The sequence below is a fragment of the Sphaerodactylus townsendi genome, linkage group LG03, assembly GCF_021028975.2.
Source record: "Sphaerodactylus townsendi isolate TG3544 linkage group LG03, MPM_Stown_v2.3, whole genome shotgun sequence".
Lineage (NCBI taxonomy): Eukaryota > Metazoa > Chordata > Lepidosauria > Squamata > Sphaerodactylidae > Sphaerodactylus > Sphaerodactylus townsendi.
Window position 1 is genome coordinate 66,555,218 of NC_059427.1, and position 18,155 is coordinate 66,573,372.

General features: G+C 45.0%; 1 protein-coding gene across 3 annotated transcripts in view; it reads right to left on the reverse strand.

Moving 5' to 3' along the window:
• Nucleotides 1-18,155, reverse strand: part of ACY1 (aminoacylase 1) — a 34,129-nt gene that overhangs the window by 9,894 nt on the left and 6,080 nt on the right. For all 3 annotated transcript variants that reach the window (XM_048490859.1, XM_048490858.1, XM_048490856.1), the window contains exons 3-8: nucleotides 13,186-13,250; nucleotides 10,525-10,629; nucleotides 8,987-9,081; nucleotides 8,071-8,147; nucleotides 5,094-5,183; nucleotides 3,638-3,694 (exon numbers count right to left, since the gene is read on the reverse strand). In XM_048490859.1, coding sequence (XP_048346816.1) covers nucleotides 3,638-3,694; nucleotides 5,094-5,183; nucleotides 8,071-8,147; nucleotides 8,987-9,081; nucleotides 10,525-10,629; nucleotides 13,186-13,250 — 489 coding nt within the window. The remainder of the gene's footprint in view (nucleotides 1-3,637; nucleotides 3,695-5,093; nucleotides 5,184-8,070; nucleotides 8,148-8,986; nucleotides 9,082-10,524; nucleotides 10,630-13,185; nucleotides 13,251-18,155) is intronic.

The window sequence follows — 18,155 nt, forward strand, 5'->3', positions numbered from 1 at the left end:
CGCTGCGGTTCCCCAGCCTTATTGTGCTGGGGGACTTCACGTCCATGTCGACGCTGCCTCATGTGCGGTAGCTGCAGACTCCAGTGTCATCCATGCATGCACTGGGCCTCTCCTTGGTAAACTCTGGCCCCACCCATGAGGTCACCGGCACACACTGGACTTGGTCTTCGGGTCGGGGGTTAACATGGTCATGTCCTCTATTGATAGAGTGCCACGGTCTGACCATTATGCCCTGAAGGTTCGGGTGGACATGCCACAATGCTCCCCTGCTCCAGGTTGCATGGGCTCCATTTTGGGCCCGGCCTCATGAGACTAATGGATCCTATTGGATTCCTTATTGTTCTACGGGACTCCGCGCCGACTGGTACCCTCGATGACTTCGTGGAAGACTGGAACTCCCGCCTTTCCGATGCTATCGGTGTTGTTGCTTCCCCGGGCGTCCTCTACGGCCACAAGGCTCGCGGCTGGTCTCTTGGTATACTTTGAGGAGCTACTGCCGTATGAAGCGGGAACTTAGACGACTAGAGATGTAGTGTGGGAGGAAAGCTCGCGACAAGGCTACACGGACATCTTATAGGACGCTTATGAAGGTTTCCTATGAGATGGCGAATGTAAGGAGGCTAAGAGAGTCTTCTTTTCCTCCTCCCTCGCGTCTGCTAGCTCACGCCCGCAATAATTGTTCCCAGACATTCGGTCTTTGACCTCATTGTCTGAGAGGTCTACAAATTGTCAATTGGCTATCAGCTGTGAGGCATTTATGAGCTTTTTTGCAGATAAAGTCATGTTGCTCCGCCCCAAGACCTTCTCGCCACCTTAGAGACAATAAGTGAGCCGGAGGCTCCCTTGCCGCCTTTCTGGCCCTTGTTTGACCTTAGCAGTTCTCCCTGCTCTCGGAAGCCGCTGCTGACAGGGCCCCTGGCTGCTGTTAGACCTACTACCTGTCCTCTGGATCCATGACCCTCGTGGCTTATTAAAGCTTACCAGGCGGAGCCACGACCCCACCTGTTGAGTATCATCAATAACTCCCTTGAGCAAGGAGTTTTCCCTGGTGGGTTGAAAGAGGCGGTGGTCCCATTCAATTCTTGAAAAGACCATCGCTAGATCCTTCTGAGATCTGGCCACTTACCGCCCCGTCTCGAATCTTTCGCTTCCGGGGAAGGTGTAATTGAGAGAGTGGTGCTGGAGCAGCTTCGGGGTTTCCTGGAGTGACACATCGGCTTTTGATCCCTTTCAGTCCGGTTTCCGTGCTAAGTACCGGACGGAGATCGTTCTCGCCGCCGCCACAGATTTGCTCCCGCCATAACCAGACCGAGGCGGATCGGGCGCTGCTGGTTTTGTTAGATCTAACCGCGAGCGCTTGATGTGGTCGATCACCACCTTTTGACCCGGCACCACCTGGCCGCTTACGGGCTCAAAAGCGGGGCACTGTTCTTAAGTGGATTGCCTCGCTTCTCCGCGGACCGGACTCAGCAAGTGTGGTGTGTGGGGACCAAGCATCCCGGAAGGTGCCTTCCTACTTCATTGTGGTGTTCCCCAGGGAGCTTTGTTGTCCCCGCTATTATTTAACATCTATATGCAATTCCCCTTGCTCAGTTGGTATGGAGCTTCGGGCTGACATGTCATCAGTATGCCGATGACACTCAGCCTTCCACTCCTGTTGATGGAGGGGGGAGTAGCGGCCGCCACTTCGCAGCTCTGTTATTGTTTGGAGGCTGTGGCTGGTTGGTTGAAACAGAGCAGGCTGAAGCTGAATCCATCGAAGACGGAGATCCCTCTGGTCGGAGACGCGAGGGGGAGGGGGGAGATTTCCAGCCGCCGGTGTGGGAGGGGGCTATATTGGCACCAGCCCCCTCTGTCCATGACCTGGGGGGCCACCTGGATTCGCCTCTTTCTATGGAGACCCAGGTGGCCCATATATAACCTCGGGTCGCGTTTTACTCATCTTCGACAGGCCCGGACGGCTGGCTCCCTTCCTCTCCTGGCCAATCTGACCACTGTGGTCCATGCAACGGTCACCTCCAGGCTGGATTATTGCAACTCACTTCTACGCCGGCCTTCCTATGCGTTTGATTCGGAGACTGGAAATGGTCCAGAATGCAGCGCCCAGTATGCTGCCGGCTACGGTGCCATTAGAGAACACATTGGCACCTGTGCTCCGCCTCTTGCTCTGGTTTCCGATTGAATACCTAATCATCTTCAAGGTGCTGGTGTTAACCTTTAATGCATTGCTGCCTGGGACCTCCGTACCCGCGGGACCGCCTTACCCCATATGTCCCAAACTGATCTCTGCTGCTCGGCAGAGGCCAACTTACTGGTGATCCTTGGCCCCTCAATGATAATGTGGCTGGTTTCCACCCGGGCCAGGGCCTTTGCAGCCCTGGGTCTGGCCTGGTGGAACGCCCTTCCACCAGCAGTCCGGGCCCTGCATGGATCTCATCGAAGTTCCGCAGGGCCTGTAAGACGGAGCTGTTCCGCTGGGCCTTGGGGGGAGGCTAGCCGTTGATGGGGGCCCCCTCCCTATACAACATCAAGTGGATTCTACCGTCTCTCCCCTCTTTCTGGGATTAGAGGAACTGATAATAGATGCCATTCTTGTTTTAATACCAATTTTAATGCTGCTTTTAAGATGAGATAGGGTTTATTTTTAATTATTAGAGCCTGTATTTATTGATGCTGTGGTTTAAATTGTTATTGTGCTCTATCTGTGTGTGTTCACCGCCCTGAGCCCTTCGGGGGAGGGCGGTCTATAAACCTAATAAATAAATAAATAAATAAAATAAATAAGTGTAGATGACTAGGGAAGTCAATGACAAACCACCTTGTAAACACAGTCTGCCAGGTAAACATTGTGATGTGATGTCACCCCATGGGTCAGAATGACTCAGTGTTTGCACAGGGGACCACCTTTACCTTTAAGAGTTTAATTCTGCTTCCCCAATGTCATGACCATGTTTCATATGGAGGCATCCCCACAAGCTGCTCTATATAGCAAATTACACATCTGGGGTTTCAATCACAAAATTCCAATATCGCATGCAGTTTGTCCCTGAAAGGACCTTATATTCCAAGTACATCCCAATAGTATAACTATAAATCAAGAGTACAAGTTATTGGAAAAGTTAAAAAAAAAACACCTGTGGCTAAGAATCTGAACATATCAACTAGAAGCTGACCCAGTTATCTATTCTGGCTCCCGCAATAAGATAAAAATCTTAAAAGATTACATAGGTGTTTTTCACAACTATGACATAGGAATGGCAAAACTCCAGAACAGTTTGGAAGAATTCATGCATTAATTGCGAAAGACACACATATATGAGTTTTCATATCATTTATCTGCATTTTAGTACCGTTCTTAAGATGCATATCTTTAAAAAGAACAAGAAACAGAGGTGAGGTGTGTTTTTCAAAATTACAAGCAGGGAGAGGGGCTGTGGCTCACTGGCACTGTGCATGAAGGTTCCAGGTGCAATCCCTGGGATCTCCACCTAAAAATTCTCCTGGGAAGCGGGAGCAGGAAAAGATCTGGAACTGCCTAAGATCCCACAGAGCCAGTCAGTCAGAGCAGGTGATATTGTGCAAAATGGAACACTGACTATGCAGTTTCATTCTACATGGAATTCCAAGTGTTACTCACACCATGGGCATTTTTCACCATAGAATACAGTAAAGGTGTCAGATGGGTTCGCCAGGCCTTCAGGAAAACAAAAGACAGAATTAACAATAAGTTTAGCTAAAATATACAGTAGGCCTTTTTAAAAAAGAAAGCCACAACACTGGCATCTCTGAAATCAGCTAAGTGGATGAGGCATTCATTAATCTCAGGCAGCTGAAAATGTCCCCATCCCCATGCCTCAAAAAGGGGCAGAAGGCTCCTTTGTCTAGGGCTGCAAGCTTGTGCCCAAACAGGACTCTTCTCTCTTTCCCTCAGACTGATGTGGTTGAAACAAAGTTGGCTGAAATTGTATCCATCAAAGAGAGATCCTGGGCTGGGCCAAGGATATCCAGGGTTAGAATACTGGCTCCTGACTCTGTGCAAAAGAGGATTTGTGACAAACACCAACCATCAAGAGCCTGGGTATGATGCTGGACTCTTTCCTTTTGATGGACGTTCATGTAACAAATTTAGCCAGAGTAGCATTTTTCCTTCTTCATCCGATTAGGCAGTGATGCTCTACCTATCTCACCCTTACCTAGTCATAGTGATCTATGCAATGGTCACTTCCAAGTTAGATTACTGTAATTCGCTCTATGCTGGGTTACCCTTGAAGCTGTTCCAGAAACTCCAGCTGGTCAATGCAGCAGCGAGGGTTCTTACAGGGACCTCAGGGAGAGAGCATATTCAACCACTGTTCCACCAGCTGCACTGGCTCCAGATCAAGTACTGGATTAAGTTCAAAGTTTTGGCATTGGCCGTAACAGCCCTAAATGGTCAGGAACCATCAAACCTATGGGACCACCTCTTGATACATCCCCCAAAGAGTGTTACACTCAATAGGTAACAACCTGCTGGTGATTCCTGGCCCAAGAAATGTCTGGCTGGCCTTAACCAGAGCCAGAGCCTTCTCAGCTCTGGCCCCAGCCTGGTGAAACTCTCCATGAAGTGAAACCTTGACCCTGCAGGAATTTGCTAAATTCTCAGAGACTGTAAGACTGAGATGTGCTGCAAGGCCTATGGTTGAGGACTGCAATTATTTTCATCTTATCTGGCCTCGCTACCCTTCTCTTCTCCCCTCCCTTTAATTGTTTCCCTTTGTATTTTCTCTGTTCCTGTCCCTCCCTTTCCTCCCCCTCCCCCTTTACGGGTTATTCTGACTGGTTATTCCTGGAAGTGTTATTTAAAGGTGTGCTCTGGAATGTTAAAATTAATAACGTTTTTAAGTATAATTAATATAAAGTATGTTATTTTAATTTTACTGCATCTGTGGTTGTTAGTTGTCCTGAGCCAGACTGTAGCCTGGAAAAGGCAGGATACCAACAATACACAGGTAAGTCAGTAAGCAATATAAATAAATAATGGAAAGTCAGGCAATAAATGATCTACATAAACCAAACCAGGTGAAGAATCACTGATGGGTTTGATCAGTTCTCACCTTCATCCAAGGCAAAGCCAACATTAAGAGCCGTGAACTCTGGTCGTTTCACAAACATTTCCATCCCTTTATGGCCCCCAATCTCTTCATCTGCATAAAAAGAGAGAGCCTAGATAAGAAACATCACCACATCTATAGATTCCAGAGACCATTGCAACAAAAAGCTCCCAGCAAGAACCTAAAAAGCTTTTGCTCATTGAAACTGACTGAGACTACCTTGAAAGTAGAGTTGTTTTCACAATACTGGCTCCTGACTCCTCCCTGAAATCCATCCAACAATTCTCTTCATACTGTCCATCCTGACTTTCCATTACAAAATGATAATTTTAAAAAATCATCATTTTTAAGTGCCTCCCCCACCCCAGAAATATCAGGAAAACTTTCCATAGTGCTGAATGTTGCCAATCTAATCCAGGAAATACTGGGCTTAGTATCAGGTCAGTTCAGACCTAAAGACTCAAAATGTTCCAGACACAAAACTGCCACCACCAGCAGCTATTAAAGTTCTGACCTCATTCAGCCCTCTCTTGTTCTGCAGAATCTCTTGGATAGTCAACCATCAAGAGGAACCAATCCTTTGGGAACTGCTGTGCATTTGGGGGGTGGGGGTCTTAAGAGAGGAAAGAGATGATACATAGCCTGTGTATGGCAGGTGTCAGAGTAAATGAATTACAGCTGCTACTGTTCCTCTGGAGCTGGGATTCAGCCTTTTTCCTAAACTGTAAATACAGCTAAATGATGCTATATCTAGCATATATATTTCTTACTTTTTAAAAATCTTCAGAAGGAATAGGAATAGTACTTTGAGCACCTAAACAAAGGGGATAAGAGAACAGGGAAGATGGGGGCAAATGGTACAGAAAAGGAAAGAAGTTGATGTCCCAGTGGGGGACCTCAGATTCGGGCTTGGTGCCGTACAAAACCCCCAGCAGTCAGACACCAAGAGTGAGAGGTATAGAAAAGTTTATTCTGGCTGCAGTCCAAAATAAGCAACTGTGCAAGGTGGAGTTCAGGGCAGGGGTGCAGTAGAACCCTGGAGGTTGGAGTGGGGCCATCCAGGCTCGCCCCGCCCCTGTCTCTACATGGAGTTCAGGTGCAGTAAGAGCCCATTTGATCCTGGCTTCAGCGAGGCTTGGGTCCAGCTTTTAACTGCAGCTTTAAACTTCCAGCCTGCAGCTTAGACCTTGATCCAAGCCTCGCTGAGGTCAGGTTCAGACTGAGCATGGAGGCTGTCCAGCTGTTGCTTTATGCCATTGGCTTTGTCTCCCAAGTTCTGCAGGAGTTGCTGTTTTGAGCGCAACCTGTTGGACTTGTTAGGCAGCCCTGCTCACTGTGTGATCAGCAGCCTGTTGTTCTGGCTCCTGGTGCCTATCTGCTTCGTGTGTGTTTTTCTTCCTCTTAGATGGACTGGGACATTCCACATGCTTGATTCGCACAACCTTGTTGATTTTTGTTGGACTAGCAGTTGGGGAGACAGATTGTTAGTGAAAACAGGTTTGGCCCTGCCTGGTACTCTTTCTGCTATTCAATGTCTTCCTGATCATGTATGTCATGTGTTGACCTGGAAAGCTTCTTGGATTTTACAGGGTCCTGAAGGCCCTTTTGAGGTCCAATTTTTTAAACTAATAGAGCCTCCATTGTCTGACCCTCACATTTCTGGACTGTATGAACTCAACTGTTCTGTTAAGGGACTCAAGATTTTGTCCCCTGTGAGTGGTTCACTTCACAGTTTGCCCTTAAGGGGGACTGCTGCTTGAACCTGTTGAAAACCTTCTGTGTACTCATTCTGTTGCTGGGGACCACCAGTTGTGCCCCCACTGAACCCCTCCCCCCACCAATCAAAATAACGCAGTAGTGGTGCATGGAAATACAGGGAACCCGGGACAGCCAGATAAGAAGGGAGGAGGTGTGGTTGTTCCTGTGCAGCCTAAGGCAGGGGGGAGTGGAGACCGTACTGGACAAGAAGGAGGTGTGGAAGGAAGAGTGCCGCAGAGGGTATCCAATGATGAAGAGGTTGCTGAAGAAAAGGAGGAGAAAGAGAATGACAAAGGAGAAAGTACAAGAAGGGCGGTGAGAGGTGTGGCAAAGCAACTGCAACTGAGTGTTAAGATCCTCCCCACAAAAAAAATTAAGAAGGAGCCCCCATGTCACAATTGTACTAGTTACAATTCCTCCCCTGGGTGGCTTTTCCCTTTGAGGAAGAGGGGGATGCTAGGCAGAGGGGGATAAGCAGATTTTCAAACTGCTTATGTGTATATACCTTTTGCTACTTCAGACTTGTGTAATTGGTGGCAACAAAATCCATTTTAGAGCAAAGACCACCTCCTCCAAAAAAAAACATGTCCCACTTGATGGAAACAGTTTTTGCCACTCACAAGCCCACCTATGCTAATATCCAACAGTTTTTAAGAATGCTGTTCCCTGCTGAAGAGCTTTACTAATACATGACATAATAAAGCTTAACATTCCCTAGGGTCTGGCCTGTAAAATCCCCTGAAATTTCACCTTGGTTTGGCTTTAGAAGCTAGGGTTCTTTGTGGCAGCCATAACCACTCCAGAAATAAAGCTAGGAGCCTCAAAATTGGCTACCTACTTCAGGATGATGGAGGGATGTGCAGTGCCGAAAATAAAGATAACTGATTCTGGTGTATGTTGGTTCAACAACATACATGCTAAACGGGTATACTTTCCTAATTTCTATGCATTTCCTTTGACATCTGCTTTTTTGGCTTTCCAGTAAGCTCTCGCTGTCTCTGGTAAAATTTTCCCCAAATCCAAAGAACTTAACAATTCAGTCCAAAACAGAGTTATATCCTTCAAAGTCCACTGAAACCAACAGGCCTAGAAGAGTGTAACTTTCCTTAGGATTGCACTGTGAATCACCCCATTTCCAGCTCAACCGCCTTCAGTATCTACCACTTTGGACAGATGCGAGGAAACAACTGGCTGCATCTGTATGTCCCATCACGTAACTTACCTGGGACAAAGCTCATATGAATTGTTCGTGGGAAATGTCTCCCTTCAGCTTTCAGCCTCCGGATGGCCTCTATGTACCTAACAAGATAGAGGTTTTATTTAGTGGTTTCCAGAACTTCTGGGGCCCCAGAGATACATGACCTATACCTAGCCGGAACTGTGCCCAGAGAAGAAGAAGAGCAGTAGGTTTTTATACCCTGCTCTTTTCTACCATAAGGTGTCTCAAAGCAGCTTACAATCACCTTCCTCCCCCACAACAGACACCTTGTGAGGTAGGTGAGGCTGAGAGTTCTGAAGCCCTCTCAGAGAGTTTCTCTAGCCCAAAGTCACCTAGTAGGCTGCATATGGGAAAGCGGGGAATCAAACCCAAGTCTCCAGGTTAGAATCTGCTGCCTTAACCGCAATACCATGCTGACAATGAATATGAAAGAGATGCAGCATCTGATTTAAAGCAAAGCTGTGCAGAGGATGAGGGGGAACATCAGGATGATCACTGCAAAAATCTTGAACAGAATTCCATCATTCCTAAGACAAAGCACAAGCAACCTGCTCCTATACACTTTATACATAATATAGTTCCAATAGTTACAAACATCTCTTTCCACTCCCAAGAATATAACATTCAGCCCACGGTTGTGTCTGGGAGGCGATCTTGTTCCAGTTTCATTGAGGGTACCAGACTAGCAATAGTTACTTGAAGCAAATCATAAGATTACCTTAACTACTGTCTTTCACCCCTTCCACAGATCCATGTGGATGCAACTAAAATGAATACTGTGGTTAGGTGAAAAGATTCAGCCGTTACTCCCCACCATTACTCTCTAGGGCAGAACTGGCTCAGCAGCTCTTTTAATTAATGCAGGAAAATTTCACTACATGGCACATATGTGGCAGGGCAGGTAGGTGACTGAACTTACTGAATGGAAACACATTTCATATCCTGAGATCCACGTGCATAGATGTTTCCATCAGAATCCTTGAAAGCTGCAAAGGGGTCATAACGCCAGTACTCCTGCAGGAAGGAAAACAGCACAGAGCACCCTTAGAAGACGGCTAGGGATGCTGGAGGATACAAAGCTGGGCAAGAATGACATCCTAGGGAATGCAGCAAAGCTGTGAAGAGGTGAAGGCAACATCCAGAGCCACTTATGGACCAGAGTGGCAATCTACCATTTAACAAAGTGAGGTGGAGACAGCTGTCAAGGACAGCTGTGTAAGACTATAAGAACAACCATTTTGAATTACGCTCACCGTCCATCTACTCCAGCCTCCTGTTTCATACCTACCCCGTTGTTGCCTCCCTGCACTGGTATTTATACCTTCCCAAACTCCAGTTAGCCACTGGGGCTCATAGCCATGGATGGATGGACGGACGGACGGACGGACGGACGGACGGACGGACGGATGGAGGGGTGGGTGGATTTATTTGCTTTGAATAAGGAAAGCTTGGCACTGGAGTGGGTTGGGGAGCTCATCTCCCTCTGCCTTGAAGAATCAGCCATGAAGAGGCTGAACTAGAGATGCCTGAACCTGAACACAAGCCAAGGCAAACTCAAAAAGAGTGCCTCTCAGCAGAAGCAAAGCATTATATAGACGAGCAGATTCTCTCAAAGATTCTTAATGAGCTCTTCATGGCTCAAATGCAGGGGACTAAAATCAACACAATTTTTCACATGTCTAACATGACACATATCAATTCTTCAGGTGAAGAGCTGCTGTGAATTAACCATCAAGTCTATCAGGAAAGGGACTCCAAAGTTAACTGATACTCTTGTAACTGACACAAAGACCCCAAAATGGTTTCCCATTGCCACTCAGTGGAAGGAGATCTGCAGGAGGTACAGTTCGGGACCAGACCAAAAGCTGGCTACATAGTGAATCAGATTTATAATTATGAATACCTTTTTAATTTCATTCAGATGGTTCCCAGTGGGTGAGCACAACAAATAAGACTTTTAAAATAATGCTATTTACCTCACCGTTTTATGGGGAAAGAGTTATTGGGAGCCTGGTATAATTGTTTTAGAAAAGATGTTCCATAAGCTACAATGGGCTATTAAAGAAACCACTCAAAGGTATTGAACATCTTTATTTTTCCTCTGTAGGTGGCACTGTGTTTACAAAAACACAGGAACTAAACTTGATCTAAAGTGCCTTTAAACAAAGAATTGACTTTGTTGTACTAGCCACTTAGGATAGCACTGGTGTTGATATATGTATCAAAATGTATCATACCTACGTAAGTAAAATAACCTACATCTACTGTAGGTTCAAAACACAGGTTAGAGAGGAGGAGAATTTCCTGGTGGGCCACAATCTCTCTTCTGAAGCAATATTTCCTGACTGTCACAGGGAATTCTAGACAAGAACACATTCAGACCTGCAAAAGCCAAACCACAAGGAGCAGGAAGAACCAGAAAGTCTTCACTCCTCAACTTTCCCCTCCTCCACTAACCTCAAACACAGGCACAACATCTGTATGGGAATTCAGCAAGATGGAAGACAGCTGTGGGTTTGTGCCTTTCCAGGTCAGAATGGTGATCACACGGCCAGGACAAACCTGCAATGGAAAATTAGATTGGGGAGAATTATCCTTCCATTCTTTGAAGCTGTGTGGATAGAAAGCTCTATAAGAAGTTTCTATATACTGCACTGCAAAACCGCTCTCTGAAAGCAAGGGGTTCTGCATACTGGCAATAAAGATAGCAAGAGAACTGGCAGATTACCGTGGGAGACCTGGTTTGGGATACTGTCTTTTATACCTTGGGTTCTGCAGTGATATTGAATGGGCTATTATTCATTATGTCCTGCCATATTCACACCACTTGTTTCACCCACTAGGCAAAGTCACTCACCAGCAGGTCACTATTCCTGGACCCATAACCTGACAGAGTTCACAGCAGTAGCAGCTCTGAGCATGTGTAGAGCGCAGGATAAACGACTGGAAACAAGGAGTTCAGCCAAAGAAAAGTTGTAATAGAGTAGTTGCATATATACATAGTATCCTTTACTAAACTGATAGAGCCTCCGGCTTGAAACCTGCTCTCAGCAAGGACAGTAGCACACTGAACCTTACCATATATACACAGTTCAAGAACCAATGCTTACAGCAGTTACATACCATGTGACACTTAACAAACAAATTAGGTATACTAGCTGACTCAGCAAGAACACAAAAGAACATAGTCAGGTAGCTGTTACCAATCTGACTACTGACAAAAGGAACATGCCCTGATTCTGCCCTGAAAGACAACTGGGAATTCCTGCAACCTGATATTCTCTCCAAATAAAATCTGTTTAACTGTATGTAAATACAGAGGTATAACCCCTAATTGGAATAATGTTCATCTCATAAGGAGACATCTCAGAATCCTGTTAAGAACATAAGAACGAGTCTGCTAGATCAGACCAGAGTCCATCTAGTCCAGCACTCTGCTACTCGCAGTGGCCCACCAGATATCTTTGGGAGCTCACATGCAGGATGTGAAAGCAATGGCCTTCTGCTGCTGCTGCTGCTGCTGCTCCCAAGCACCTAGTCTGCTAAGGCATTTGCAATCTCTTGCACAGTGTTCATTTGTAATAATTATCTGTCTAAATATGGCACATAAAGCTAGAAAGGTCAGTCTGGATCTGTTCAAGAATAGACTGAGGGATTAATAGAATACCAGCTCTGCAAGAGATTAAGAGACAGAAAAAGGTTTGTTGCAAACAGTGAACAGCCAGTTGGAACACTACCATTATAAAAACTTTTCACACAGCATCTCTTAATCCAATTTCTACCAAAGAGTAAATTCCAGGTCCTCATTCACCAGAAATCAAGGATTTGATTTAAGGGGTCCTAAAGAATAGATGAGAACTGGAACAACTGAAGTTTCTACTACATGAAATAGCTACTAGTCTATGATGGTGTAATGCTTGCCCCCCATGGGCCCCCGCCCTTTCCTTTCCTTTCCCTCCACCACACCCCTCCCCCACTTGCCTTAGTTCAGCCAGCTGCAAAGAGCAGCCAACTGAAAAAGCAGCCTGGCCCCATCAGGCTGCTCTGGGCTGCGGGGCCTGGCTGGTCGGGTGTTGCTGGACAGGGGCACCCAGCAGTGGTCTCAGCCGGGCTGAGCCCGGTGAAGTCGGTTCAGCAGTGGCTTCTGCCAAGGCTGGCAAGGCAAGGCAAGGGGGGAAGATGTGTGGGGGGCAATTTCCCGCCCCCCATATGACCACAATGGTGCACGTCCAGGGCACGGCACCCCCTCGTCCCCGTGGTAGCTACGTGACTGGCTTCAGCTCAGTTTCCAGTTGTCTGGTTGGTTCCAGATTTCTATAATAGATCATATCGATGTGCAACCAAGAAAAACCGAACCAAACCAAATAATAGAGAACAGAAAAGAAAGAGAGATGGGAATACTATCCATGTAGCACTGCACAGATTTCGAGTGAACATCCATATGGAGAATGAACATTATGGGGTTTAATTCATTATTTATTGGTTGCTGTTTCCTTGCCCCTCTTGTTATTTGTATTTTAAGATGACTATGTTGTACACCGCCCAGAGCCCTCAAATAAATAAATAAATAAACACACACACACACACACACACACACACGGGTCGAATATATTGACGGCATAATTACATTTGGGAAATCTGAACATGCACTTCTGGAACTCTGAATTGTGCAACGGAGACATAATATATCTCCAGGAAAGGAATGCAATGCATTTGAACTTTATTACATATCTATGTTAAATTATTTAGATTAAATTTGTAGAGTGTAGTACTGATATTTTTGATAAGATTAGTTATGCTATTTCACAATAGGTGTTTACATATGAAAGTTCAATACAAAGTAAAATAATTATAAAAATATCCATGCAGCTTTGATTGGCAACCCATGCATATATTATTTGGTTTGGTTTGGTGGTTCCAGATTTCTACACTCCAAATTCTATTGCATTCTTTACTGGATATCCCATCCTATTGACTGTACTGACTTACTCTGTGTAATATGCTTTCAGTTCCAGAGGGAAAGGCAGATTATTAATAACAGAAATAACAAACAAACAAACATTAAGGAGGCAGGACATTTTTCTCCAGATCCAAGGAATGTGGTTTCATATGGCTTACCTCTACTTTCTGACATGGCAGGCCAAGTTCAGAAGCTATTCTCTCCAGGAATTTCACTGCTGAATCTGGAAGAAAGAAGGAAATCACAGCAAAAATTATATATGCCTATGCAACATGCTTTTTCTTAATTTCAAAAACCTTTCAAATCTATTACATCAATATAAACCTTTTCAAACCTAGCCCTTCTACACTGTGCAGCATTAAACAGTAAAACAGTAACCCCCAAGGTAAATGGCAACTGGAGGTGAAGTACTGATAGACCAGATCCAAAAAAGTAGCTTGACACTTGTGCCTTGTTTCCACTTGACTCCCTTGTTTTACACCAAGCAAACTTTGCTTAACCATTTATGTATTTTCCTTTAAGCATTTAATTGGGAAAATCATGTTTGCCTTTCTCAAGTAGAACAGCAACTTGCTCAAAGCCATCAAGCAAACACTGAGCCATGCAGGGCCTTTGAAGCCCATCCACAGCACTAACAGCTGTGAAACATACTTGTTCTTTGCTGTCCAAGATGGTGCAGTGCTGTAATCCATGACAACCTGCATTTACCTACAGAACAAAGGGGAGGATCTGGACCCCCAACTATAAGACACAATTCACGGAATTTCAGATATCATCTCAGCGTTTAATTATAAACAGAACTCCACAATTCCACTCGCACAGCCATAAATGGCAATCACCTCTCAATTCTTCATGAACTGCAGAAATATTGAAGGGACGGGAATGGTCAACCCCTCTCTTTTTTGTAGAAGGCCATAGACATTGTAGAAGAGGGTGATGATGAGAAGAAACTCAATACAAGGTAAACAAAAAGGATGTTTTCTGTTCTTTCAACTTTCTTACTAAATGGAATGTTCCTTGAGGAACAGATTAATGAAGACAAAGCACAGAAATGTCTGTGAGCCAAAAGTTTAAACATATTTGCCATTTATTACTGGGCTGTTCTCAGATCTTGTCCTATAACGCTTCCTGAAATATTGCAAACTTTCATCTTTTTCTCTCTAATTCAGCAAATATAAGATGCCCACACAGGCAACTGTGGAAATATTCCAAGGATTTGGAAATGCATGGAGCAGGGTTACCCTTTTTTCCCTGAGAAAGGGAGGATAACTAGATGGTGAATGCAATTTCCGCAAGGATCCTAAACAAGACTCTGTCCTATTATAATTTTTGGTAGCCCTTCCCTCTACTTCAGAACTTTTTAACCAGTAAAAAAGAAAAAGAAAAATATTTTTTGTTGCACACTGGGGTTCCTCTTAGTAATGTTCTTGGAAAAGCAAATGGAAAAAGACTCCTCTGCAGGATTCTTCTCCCAGCAGGACCCCTTTAGCAAAACAGGCAGAAAAATGCAAATGGGAATGAAACCTTTTCTTTCTTGCAAGAGTTTCTGAGCCCAGCCCTCCAACAACCCTTGTTTTTTGGGACAGAAAGAACAATGCTAATTGTCGCATCCTTGTTCCACTCAGAAATGTTAGAATCGTGCAGCATTGACAATCTAGTAAGAAACTCATTGCCTCATTATGCACTCTCTAGAGATCAAGCCTTTATCCGCAAGGATTTTTCCACAAGGACAACCTAACAGAGCTTTTGCATTTCCAGCTAAGTCAGAGTGTGCCTGGTAACACTTCTGAAAGCTGTGGCATGCCTCTTCCCCCGGCAGAAGTATATCTTCGATATTCCACTTACTTTTAGGAAAGGAGCAGGCCGAAGAAGCCTGCCTGCGTTGCCTGGGCCTGGTGGGAACTACATTTCCCAGGAGCCCCTGGGAAATGTAGTTCCCACCTGGCTCAGGCAACACAGGCAGGCTTCTCCTCTGGGACGTTCCATTCCTAAAAGTAAGTAGGTGGGTGCGCCGTGGGGGTGGGGGGGGCGCCGTGGAAGGGGGAGCGTCGCAAGGGGGCCGCGGGGGGATTTTTTCCACCCCCCACGTGCCAGAATTGGCGTGCCCGGTACGTTGTGCACCCCCTGCCCCCTGGTGTCTTCGCCACTGCAACTACGACATTAAATATGACAGTCTTACACATTCTACTCACATACATGACCTTGCCTTATACCGGATGAAACCTTTGGTCTATCATAGACAGTGCTGTCTACTCAGACTGACAGCAGCTGTCTAGGGGGTCTCAGGCAGAAATTGTGCACCTGGTCCACTACCTGATCCTTTCACTGGAGATGCTGGGGATTGAATCTGGAACCTCTGGCATATGAAGCAGAGGCTCTTCCATGGAACCTCTGCCCCTCCCCACAAGTGAAACATTCTTTGCGGAAGAAAAATGACACATTCAATTCTAAAGAAGTCTTTAGCACCACAAGTAAAAAAATACAGTTTACAATACAGTCTACAGTTTTACAAAACTATTATTGATTTGGTCAAACTAGACATAAAACTTGAGCACTGGTGAGTTAAAAACAGGGCAGGTGTGTTATAAACATCATGAAGAAGATGACTTTGGATGTATACCCTGCTTTTCTCAACTGAAAGGAATCTCAAAGTGGCTTATAAAATCCTTCCCTTCCTTTTCCCACAACAGACAGCTTGTGAGGTAGGTGGGGCTAAGGAAGTTTGGAGGGAATTGTAACCAGTCCTAGGTTACCCAGCTGGCTTCATGTGGAGGAGCGGGGAAACAAACCTGGTTCTCCAGTTTAGAGGCCACTGCTCTTAACCACTACACCATACAGGCTATCAAGCCCACTGAAGTTTGATTCAAAACAATTTGGCAGCATCCCATCACCATCCCACTTTTTAGCACTCACGCACACACACAATCATCAGGACATGCTGTGGTACTCTGAAAAATCTGAGATTACTCCCAGCCTATGGCCGAATCCCCACTGGGAAATTCAATCTAGATCAAACTAAGTTTGAAAATAAACTGCATCTTTTCATTGAGGTTTCAACCTCCCCACCGCAGCATGTTTCCAATGAAGACATCTAGGCCTATCTTGGATTCAAGAAATGTAGCAATCCCCACTACCACGTAATCGGTTTGGTGGGTCTCTCCTGATTGGCTGTCATGCCATGTTGGGGCAGGACCTTTTTTTCTCCCACAAAAACGTGCTCACATTATGATGTCAGCACGTCATCACATCTCCCCCGCCCAAGTTTCTGGTTGGTTCTTGTGCTCTCATGCTCTCATGAGAACAGCACCGCGCGTACTGTTTGGTTGCAAGGCATTTGCATCACACTCCATGGTGGGAAATTTGAACCAGGATTAGACCCCTGATCCTCCCCTCCAAACTGGATCAAATACGTGGTTTTTGAAAAAGTAGTACTTTCAAGCAGGTTCAGCAAAGACATTGGATAAGTGGGGAAAATGAATGCCAGAACCGGGATGAATCCTTGTTTGTCGATCAGGCAGTGGGAAGTTCTTCCTGAATCCTTGATATTTCACGTGAGTATCATGCGATTAATTGATTGTGGGGAATCGGCTTATGATAAGCCTGGTGTTCATCATGTTCATCACTCGCCATCATGTGAAGGTCAGGATTCAGTTTTCAGGGTGAATTGGGAGGAGTCATTTTTTCAGGTATATTCTAATTCATGCCGGTGCTGAATCCTGCACAAAAGTGGCAGGTAAAAGAGACCAAATATTTCCTGGCTGAGAGTAACCACACAAAGCCTTACCAAGAACTTTCCCATGGCTACCATGTACCAGATGGAAGTATGAACGTACTCATAACATCTTTCCAGTCAATATACACCTTCCCCATGTGAGCTTTTCCTCTGTCACAAAAAATAATCTCATGTTATTCAAAACTAATGGGAGCAGCAATCTCCAAATATCTCACTCCAGAGCATTCTCACTGGATTCAAGAGTCCTACTTCAAACTGGAATGCATGTTGTACAAGGTGATTAGCAAGGAGCAAACTTGCCAAGTTAAATGCTGAGTCTACTGCAAATGAGAGTTCACATGACTGCAACTCAGCGTCTGCCTGACCAAAGTGGATGAGAGCCAACACATAGTATAAACAAAAAATTATGTTCCAGCTTAACTTATTTGAGTGCCCAGTGAATACAGATTTTCACATGTTGCCATGAAAACAAGGCTTCAGTCCTTGTGAGTCAATAATGCTTCAAGATAACAAAAGGACATCTGCACTAAGACCTGGAATTTGGACTTCACTGAGCACCAACGTTCAAGTAGCAGTCGACTCTTCTAAATGAGCAGTAATTTCCATTCCTTCTCAGTTCTGACAGCTGATGTGCAAAATGGTGGTTTGACCTGACTGCACATTTTTCTTTTCAAATGACAACAAAAGGCTCTGAGGAGGCAATCACAGGTATGATCACAGCCAGATTTCCAATGCCAGAAACCTGTCTGTAAAGGCATGTGTATGTGTGCGTGGGGGGGGGGGGGAGAGAGGGAGGGCATGTCAGATGTTAAATCATGTTCTCTTACACCCACAATCTACGTGTTATTCACCAGCTCTGGCAAGTAGCAGGCAGCCAGGAACATAAACGCAAACTGAGAATCTAGTCTAAAATTGGCTAGAGCCAAAAGCTACGTGTTGCATAGAACTAGCCAAAAGAAGCATCTATAGTGAAAGCAAAGTCCAATAAAATGAACAACAAGGTTCAAAACAGTCCAAGTATGAGTTCTCTGGTCAATTCATTTCCCATTTCATGAAGCCAGTCCACTTCCTCAGCTTGTTAGTAGCTTGACTCTTCTGCAACACTACAACAAGAAAAAAGGGGGAGGGACCATCCTACTACAACTCAATCATACATACACATATTATATATGGGTATCAGGCCTTTATATTTATATTTAAAAGTGCAACGTGTCTTCTTAAAACTATAAACTATAGATCAAATCAATGTTTATTGTATTAAATCTCATCAAAGTGAATATTCTTGACAAATGTATTTTCTTTTATGTACACTGAGAGCATATGCACCGGAGACAAATTCCTTGTGTGTCCAATCACACTTGGCCAATAAAGATTCTATTCTATTCTATTCTATTA